General features: G+C 49.8%; 1 protein-coding gene across 1 annotated transcript; it reads left to right on the forward strand.

Moving 5' to 3' along the window:
* The first annotated feature begins 3,651 nt into the window (after positions 1–3,651).
* On the forward strand, positions 3,652–7,757 carry LOC148045966 (uncharacterized). The gene is made up of 2 exons (XM_087714424.1): positions 3,652–4,438; positions 7,194–7,757. Exons 1-2 carry the CDS (start codon positions 3,652–3,654, stop codon positions 7,241–7,243), a joined length of 837 nt encoding a protein of 278 aa, XP_087570550.1. The 3' UTR covers positions 7,244–7,757.
* Positions 7,758–9,856: the final 2,099 nt, after the last annotated feature.

Consider the following 9,856-nt stretch of genomic DNA (forward strand, 5'->3'; position numbering starts at 1 on the left):
ACCATCTTCTGCACATGCCGGTGGCCTGTTTGGACTTGGTCAAGGCCAACCATCTCGCATACCAACTTGATGAGGCTTTTTGAAGATGTACCCCACCTTAGGGAGTTGCAGATTGCACACTGGGTTGGGGAATTGGAGGGAGGGGGCTGGATAAATGTTTGATATGTACATTCTGGCTCAGATCTTGCTTTCCTTTTTCCTGCTTTCGTTTCATATCTAGTAAAAGTTCTTTATCTCTATTCAAATGGAGTTGAGGTTTTTCTTTCTTGGATATTGAAGGAGGCATGCCTGACATTAAACAAGATCTGCCTTTGCATCCATCCCAGAGTTAAAAGCTTCTGTGGGGGGAGCACCCAAATGTCTAACTCCCACAGTGAGTAGAAGATGATGTCAAGGGTCACAACCAGCCAGAGGACCAAAACCAGAGGATGACTGGCAGGCAGCTGAAAGAGAGGATCTCATGATGACCCATGCTTTACACCTTCTTCAGGAGGCTTGGGAACGATGACGCTTCTGTGTAAGTCTTGCTGAAAGTGAGCGTGGATTAGCCGAGCGGGGGGAGGGGAGAGCAGAAGACCTGGTTAGCTCTGAAACGTCCCTGGGAACAGCTACTTGAGCTGGGTAAGAGGGAGGGGGCCCAGCCACAGCAGCAGCAGTTCAAGCTCTCCCAAGAAGGGGGAAAACTCCCGAAGGCACCAAATGCCACAGATTCTTCCACTTGAGGTGAAGTACAGAGGAGATCCCAAAGAACTGGTTTTTTTTAGTGCAAGTTGGGATTACATGCAAGAGTATGGGGAGGATTTCTCATCAGAAGTGAGAAGTGTTACTATGGCTTTGGAAGGCAAAGCGGCTGCTTGGATGGTAGCTTTGCGTAATGATGCCCCGACCCCCGCTAAGGGAATACAAGGGGTTTATGACAGCCTGATGGAAATGCTTTGATTGCCCCCTCCCAAATTGAAAGGTGAGAAGCAGGATGAGAATCAGTTGCTAACTGATTGAATATGATAATGGAAAGATAAGGTTAAAATATATGGAATATGGACAAATATGAAACTGTTATGTGGAGAATGTAAAGTAGAGGTACGTGATTCACTTTTATACATGATAATGAAACTGACTTGTTAACTGATTGAACATGTCAATGGAAGGACAATTAAGTACAGGTTAAAATATATGAAATATGGACACATATAGAACTTCTAAGATGATGAACAAAGTGAGATGTGTACCGCTTGTTATTCTAGATAGTAGATTAAGGAAATTGTAATCAACATTGAACAGTAAGGATTCCCATTTATAGACAATTAAGGGTAATCTAAACCAAGATATGGAAAAATGGAGAGGGAGCATGAGATATATTTACAATGCGGAACTATTGAGATTTAAAGACAGAACCCACTTTTGGGGCATGTAAGGATGCATAGGAATCGTAACCAGGTCTACATCTCAGCCAAAAATAGGCTGGAGGTGGGGTGGGGTTTAAAATACAATTATTATATTTTTTTCTTTTAAAAAAGGAGGAAGATATATATTAAAATTAAATGTCTATATTGAAAAGGAATTATAAATACTATCAACATAAAATGGAGCTCACTCACACTCAAAGACTGAAATACAACAAGTAAATGAGAGGAAGTGTGCGACGTAGAGGAGAGAGATAAAGGAAGAAGAAAGGGACAGGAGAGAAGGTAGGGGGAAGAGGAGGAGAAAAAGAAGGCGTGGAAAGAAGAGAGAGGAGAAGGAGAGAGGAAGGGGAAGTAGAGAAGAGAAGGACAACAGAGGGAAGAAAGGAGGAAGGGAGGAGGAGAAGAGAGGGAAAGGAAAGTGATGGATAGGGTACAAATATGGTGTACGGAGAGCAGAAGAGCCAATAATTATTTTTCGGAGTTGATGGTAAGATGAATTGATGTAAACATTTAATAATAAAAAATGATGTTGGCTATGTAATAGTATACATGTGACTCTATATTGTGAAAATAGAAAAATAAAAAAATGTACAAGGAAAAAAATAGGGAGTGAAATAAAACTCACAGTATGATTAAGAATCCACAATATTTACAATACAACATGAAAATGTAACAGATATTAAAAAGACTGAGGAATAAAACAATATTCACCGATGGCAAAATAACAAAATTAGCTGTAATTAGCATGTGGTTATTTGTTATGAAAATGAAAAAATAAAAAACTTTATAAATTGAGAAAACAATAGGGGTTCTTGGGGATGGCTGGTTTTTGTAAAATTCAGATTCTTGATTTTTGATTTATTGTCAAGCTCTTTTATGAGGTTCTTAAAGGGGGGGGTGGGAAAACATTTGAATGGATTAATTAATGCCAACAAACATTAATATCAAATATGCCCTTGGAATCTTGCATGCCCATGGAGCCTTATGAAAGGAAAGAGGATTATTAAAAGCAAGAGAATCAACTGTTAAATATAGCCCACAAATTTTACAATTATTGGAGGCAAGGAGGGAGATGATGGGTGGTGGAGGGTAGAGAGCAAATTTATTCTACCAAATACACCTCTAAGAATTCTTTTACAACAAATACATGATAGCACACATTCGGCACAAAAGCACTGGTAGATTTTGTGACATGCTGTATATTAGGCAAGGGTCTCTATTCCGCTGTCTCCCAAGCTGTAGCAGCTTGTCTGATCTGTACCAGAAATAATCCAAAAGTAGACAGACACCCACCCCTACGACTCCAACTTAAGGACAACTACCCAGGGACAATTTGAGAAATAGACTTCATTGAATTACCTAGAAATCAAGGTTTTAAGTACATTTGGAGACTAGAATGTGCCTTCATAGGATGGCTTGAGGCTTTTGCTTGCAGGACTAATAAAGAGTATGAAGTAGTAAACGTCCTACTGGAAGAAATTATTTTGGGGCAGCTTTGGGCTACCAAATAGTATATCATTTGACTGTGACCCATATTTCATAGCTAAAGTTTGTGTGAACAGTTAAACATCATTTGGAAGCTTCACTCAGTCTACCATATGTGTTGAATACTAGCGCGGGAAATACAAGCGCGGGAATAAGGACTCCCTTCTGATTGGTTCCCGGGCGGAGCCGGTTCAATCCTCGCCCTGATTGGTCGAGCTACTCAACGCCCATTGGCTCCTCGTTCAAACCCGGAGGTATAAATGTTTGGCGCGAACCACGCCACGTCGAATCGTAGTCACTCTGTTCTCAATAAAGGTTGCTGTTTGCATACCCGTTTGTCGCGTCCTTTCCCTTCGCTCCAAGATGCAAAACTGGCGACGAAGGTGGGATGCCGATTCCCGCGACCACGGAGAAGAACAAGCCAGCTGCCACCGCGTCTGAACCAGCACGAACGCTATCCTCAGGCTGAGAACTCCGGCAGCGAACGCAAAATTTTCTCCGCCCTCTTCCTCCCCCTCTCTGGCTCCACACCACGATGGCATCAGCGCTTCCTCCTTTCGCGCCATTCGGTTCCGCCGGAGAATCATGGGACGGCTTCATGGAGCGTTTCGAGTGCTACTTAATCACATCGAAGAACCAGGCACAGACCGACGAGGAGAAATGCAGCTTCTTCTTGTCCTGCTGTGAGCCTTCCATGTTCGCCTCTGCGAGAGCCCTGGCCGCCCCAAGGCCAGCCTACAAACTTGGGTGGGACGAGCTGATGTCCAGGCTGAGGAACCACTACGCTCCCTCACCCTCTCTGATCGCGCGCCGCTTCACCTTCCGCCGCCGAGTGCAGAAGCCCAACGAATCCATCAGCCAGTTTCTAGAGGTTTTGCGCACAGTGGCCGCCCAGTGCGATTTTGCAGACCTGGAGGAGAACCTCGTGGAGCAGTTTGTATGCGGGGTCCGCGACGTGCATTTGCGCAGCCGCATGCTCCGGAACCACAAAATCACCTTGGTGCAAGCCGTGGAGACCGCGCGAGCAGCGGAGCTCTCCGAACAATCCACGGCCGACATCGAACGCCTCCAGCTGAAAACCCCCGCGCAAACCGCCGCGGGGCCTTCCACCCAGACGAACCTCGTCGACGACCTCTCTCCTGCTGAAGACGAGGAGGAGGAAACCGTCGGACAAATGAGGACGCAGCCGAAGCGGAGGCCACACCAGCAACCACCGACGCCCGCTCAGCCAGTCTCAAACGCACCTTGCCGCGGATGCGGCGGCCGCCACAGCCGCGCATCCTGCCCGTTCCGTTCCGCCGTCTGCCGCCGCTGCCGAGGAGAAGGACACCTCGCCAGGGTCTGCCGGGCTCTCGTGCCAGCCCCATCGTTCATGCAGCCCAGCGACCAGCGCCAGGCACCGCAACGCCGCCAACAGCCACGTCCTGCGAGGCGAGCTGAGGACTGCCACTCAACCTACCAGCCCTCCAGCGCCGACTGCGTGGTCTACCAGGCTTCCCACGTTCCCGCCGGCGATCGCAAAATCAGCACCGCCGTCCGACTCGAAGGTCAGCTTTGTCGAATGGAGGTGGACTCCGGGTCTTCCCGTTCTCTCCTATCTTGGGCCCTGTTTTCCCGCCTTTGTCCCGGGGTTCCCCAGAGCCATTTGCGCCCCGTCGGGGTCTCCCTCCTAGACTACCAGGGAAATGGGATTCCCACGGCAGGAATATTCCACATCCAGGTGGAATACGGAGACTTTAAGGGGAAACTCCCAGTTCTAATCGTCAGGAACGATCTGCCCGCTCTCCTTGGGTTGGATTGGTTTCCCGCCTTGGGCCTCACCATAGAGGGGGTGCACAGGGTAGTCCCCCTCACCGTAGATAGCGTTCTAGATGAGTTCGCAGATGTGTTCGATGGGAAATTGGGCTGTTATAAAGGCACCCCCATTTCCCTCTGCCTCGATCCCCAGGTCGCTCCCATTAGGCTGAAGGCACGCAGGGTCCCCTTCGCATTGAGAGCAAAGGTAGACGCTGAACTTGATAAGCTTATAGAGCAGGGGGTAATCGAGCCCGTAGATCACGCCCGTGGGGAAACCCCCATAGTCCTCCCGGTCAAACCCGACGGATCGGTGAGAATATGTGCCGACTATAAGTCGACCATCAATTTGGCCCTGCAGGCAAATCCATATCCGGTTCCCGTAGTGCAACACCTACTCCACTCCTTAGGGCAAGGCCGCATTTTCGCCAAGCTAGATATGGCACAGGCCTACCAGCAGCTTCCCGTAGACGACGATGCGGCTACAGCCCAGACCATCGTCACCCACCGCGGGGCCTTCCGTTGCCGCCGCCTCCAATTCGGCGTTTCGGTTGCCCCGGGGATTTTCCAGAGCCTCATGGAGCGGTTGCTCCACGGGCTCCCAGGCGTCGTTCCCTACTTCGACGACGTCCTGGTCGCAGCCCCCAGCCACTCGGAACTCCTGAAAATACTGCGGGAGGTTCTCACACGTTTTAGGGAGGCAGGACTGAAACTAAAGCGCAGCAAATGCGAAATTGCTGTTCCCAAAGTAGAATTCTTGGGGTTCCTCATTGATGCCCAAGGCATCCACCCCACCCCTTCCAAAGTTGCCGCCATCAAAAACGCACCTGCACCCACCTCTAGGGCGGAATTGCTGGCGTTCCTAGGGCTTTTAAACTTCTACGCCCCTTTTATTCCCCACAAGGCGTCGCTAGCTGAGCCGCTACACCGACTGCTTGACCGGTCAGCGGCCTGGCAATGGGGTAGCCGTGAAGCGCACGCGTTCGCGGCTATAAAAGACATTTTGACCTCGTCGGCAGTCCTAATTCAATATAGCGATAGGATGCCCCTAGTTCTGACTTGCGACGCCTCTCCCTATGGCATAGGGGCGGTCCTGAGCCATGCCCTCCCGAACGGCTCAGAGGCCCCCATAGCTTTCTATTCCCGGACACTCTCCTCCACGGAGCGGAACTACAGCCAAATCGATAAAGAAGCCCTGGCTGCAGTGTCCGGCATTAAGCGGTTCCATGACTACCTCTATGGTAGGAATTTCACCCTTGTCACGGATCACAAGCCGCTCCTGGGGCTACTGGCAGGCGACAAGCCAACCCCCCCCATTTTGTCTCCCCGCATGACACGCTGGACGGAGTTCCTAACGGCGTATTCGTATACGCTGTTATACCGTCCGGGTAAGCAGCTAGGGCACGCAGACGCCCTGAGCCGTTGCCCTTTGCCAGAGACGGACACAGCCCACGTGCCCGCTCTCTCTATTTTGTCCATCACCGAATCCGACCTCCCCGTCTCTGCCACGGACGTCGCAGCTTGCACAAAGGCTGACCCCATCCTATCCCAAGTAGCTTCATGGGTTTTGAGGGGTTGGCCCGCGGAAAAGGTAGCGGAAGGATTCCGACCATTTAAAGCACGACAAGCCGAACTCGCCCTTCACGGGGGTTGTCTTGTCTGGGGGGATAGGGTAGTGATCCCCACAGCCCTGCGGGCACGAATCCTGCCCGCACTCCACAAAAACCACCCAGGCATAGCGCGAATGAAAGCCTTAGCCCGTAGCTATGTGTGGTGGCCCTTGCTAGATTCGGAAATTGCAGACTACGTAGGCCGATGCAGGATCTGCCAAAACTCTAGGCCGAATCCCCCCACAGCCGCCCCTCGTGAGTGGGAAATCCCTAGAGGCCCATGGTCCCGTTTACACATTGACTTTGCCGGCCCCTTCCACGGCCGAAACTTCATGATAGTAGTCGATGCTTACTCCAAGTGGGTGGAGCTGGTAATCATGACCTCCACCACAGCAGAGAGTACAGTGAGGGCCCTTCGTAAGATGTTCGCCACCCATGGGTTACCGGATGTGATAGTCTCAGATAATGGGCCCCAGTTTACCTCCACCACGTTCCAAGAATTCCTGGCCGAACAAGGAATCAGACACGCGGCCACAGCCCCTTATCACCCAGCTAGTAACGGCCGGGCGGAGCGCGCAGTTCGCTCAGCCAAAGAAGCTTTGGGCCGCATGGACCAGGGCGACTGGCAAGAAAGAGTGGCGGCTTACCTCTTGAGCCAGCACTCCATACCCTGCCCAACGACTAATAAAAGTCCCGCGGAGCTCTTGATGGGTAGGAGATTGCGAACCCCCCTAGACAGGCTCCACCCACTTTACGCAGGGGATCTGCCGAGCAACCTGGGGGCCCTCCCTTCCCACGCGTTTAAGTTAGGGGATCCTGTATGGGCCCGCTCCTTTTCTGGGGATCCACGGTGGATTCCCGCAACCATCACAGCTCTGACTGGCCCCTGTTCCTTCAGGGTCGGCCTGGCCGACGGAACACAATGGAGGCGCCACGTGGACCAGTTAAGGCGACGCCTCCCCGCGGAAACAGACGGCCCGAGCCTCTCAGACACCCACTCTCAGCATGAGCCACCCTCGATGACCTTCCCCCCAACGGACCGCCTCCACCCGGGGAACGGGGGACAAGCCGATGCGAACTTTTCGGACAGACGCGCCTCACCCGGCTACTCCCTTCCTCGAAGCCCTTATCGAGACTCTGAACCTACACCCCAACCAGACTGCACGGGGCCACTGTCGGACACTCCTGTTGCCACGGAAACGCCACCCCGGACAGATGGACATCGGGCACGGGGCCCGGGGCCAGCGCCATCTCACGGGACCGCGTCGCAGATTCACCGCCCCGCCAAGGACACACCTCCGCCGGCGGTTCCCCCCCCGACGACAACCGCCGGGGAGCCACGAAGGTCGGGACGAGAACGTCACCGTCCCACCTACTTACAAGACTATGTTTGCCCTTCCTAAGGGAACTCTTTGACTAGGGGGGGAGGGGTGTTGAATACTAGCGCGGGAAATACAAGCGCGGGAATAAGGACTCCCTTCTGATTGGTTCCCGGGCGGAGCCGGTTCAATCCTCGCCCTGATTGGTCGAGCTACTCAACGCCCATTGGCTCCTCGTTCAAACCCGGAGGTATAAATGTTTGGTGCGAACCACGCCACGTCGAATCGTAGTCACTCTGTTCTCAATAAAGGTTGCTGTTTGCATACCCGTTTGTCGCGTCCTTTCCCTTCGCTCCAAGATGCAAAAATATGGTAAGTTGTCCAGTGGGGAAAAAAATGACATGATTTATAAAGCAACAGCTAGCTAAACTATGCCAGGAGGTTCACCTGTTCTCACCGCAAACTTTGCCACTGAAGTTGTTAGGGCTTCACATTGCACTTGAAAGCAAATAGGCTTGAGCCTCTTTGAGGCCCTTTTTGGACAACCACATCCCTCCCTAAAGGCAGAGGAGAGGTCCATCCCACTGGTGGGTGAACTGACCTTGTACCAATATGTAAGACTGGGGTTATGAATTTTCTTTCCCATTATCTGCAGGAAAATCAATACCCTGGCATCTTGGATAGATCACTTCCAGAGTGAAGAAATGCCCACAATCTGCCATTATGGATTCTTGGACTGAACAGCCTGTGACTTCCTCAGTAGAAGAACTGGGACTTAAGTTATTGTTCTGGAAACAAAAGCCTCTGGAGCCATAGATGTGTTTTGTGCTCTTCCCACCCACCTATATTTACCCCCTTTACATGAAAGAAAGATTAGACACCATAGGGACTGTGAACAATCCAGAAAGTACCTAAAGAATATCAACCCCTTACTTTGTCCCGTGTGCTCTGGTCCCTCAATTATGCCTTGTACCATATTCAAGCAGCGGAATTATATTCAAGCAAGAGGAAATCCTAGCTAATGAGACTGGGGAGTTTTTTTTATTGCTGCAGCAAAAGAATAAGAAGCCATTTGGACAATGACAGCTCAGAATAGGATGGCTCTAGATATGATATTGCCATCCTAAGGAGATGTGTGTGCACTACTTGGATAACAATGCTGTGTGCATATTCTGGACAAATTGGAAGAATTCCATAGCTGAACTACACACATTGCAAAGATAGCTGCAACACCCTCCCCCCCATGGACGAATGGAAAGACTGGTGGCATTGATGGACAGGATGGTTGCTGATTTCCACTGGTTAAGAATCTAATAATGGCCCTAGCAGGCATATTTTTCTTTTAATTACCTGTTGTGCATTACAATGTCTTCTGCTTTGCCTTTCCACCTGTAAACAAACTACAGGGTCTCCCAGTACATGGATATTGATGTTGGGTGAATCTTCATTTTCAGATTCAAAGGGAGGGAAGGAAGGGCTGGCTGCTAAAGCAAGGTCATTGTACACACTTGAAAGTAAATCAGAAAGACTAATTCTGGGGGTCTGTCTGGCAAGAACAAAGAATGCTTATCAACAGCAAATATGCATGTTAAAGTATGTTGTGACCCGTCAAAACCATGTTCCACAAAAGCGCGGTCGACGAAATCGCGTATGTGATGTCATCACAGCGCGACGAAAAAGATCGAAAAATTGAAATAAAAATTAAATTACAGCAAGCCGATTCACATAAAGGTAAGGGTTAGGTTTAGGTTTAGGTTTAGGGTTAGGGTTAGGTTAAGGGTTAGGGTTAGGTTTAGAGCGTTAGCGTTACGTTTAGCGTTAGGTGAAGGGTTAACGTTAGGTTTTTCGTTAGGTTAAGGGTTAGGTTTAGGGTTAGGTTTAGGGTTAGGTTTAGGGTTAGGTTTAGGGTTAGGTTTAGGGTTAGGTTTGGGAGGGTTAGGGTAAGGTTTTCGCTTTATTTTTACATTTTTCGATCTTTTTCGTTGCGCTGTGATGACGTCACATACGCGCTTTCGTCGACCACACTTTTGTCTACTGCGGTTTTGTGGTGGAACCAAGTATGTAGCAATTATGGGTAATTAGACAACTTGCAGACCTCAGCTAAAAGTTAGGGATGGCTTGCACCAAATGAAATGTCTATTACATAACCAATTTTGTTGTATTTAAGTACAATGACAATAAACATTATACTTATAAACATTATACTTATAACCTTGGCATTCATTAGCCAAGGCTTAGGAAA

This window comes from Thamnophis sirtalis, unplaced genomic scaffold, assembly GCF_051295495.1.
Source record: "Thamnophis sirtalis isolate CommonGarterSnake01/CBP01778 unplaced genomic scaffold, rThaSir2_p1.2 scaffold_4, whole genome shotgun sequence".
In the NCBI taxonomy this organism is placed as follows: Eukaryota; Metazoa; Chordata; class Lepidosauria; order Squamata; family Natricidae; genus Thamnophis; species Thamnophis sirtalis.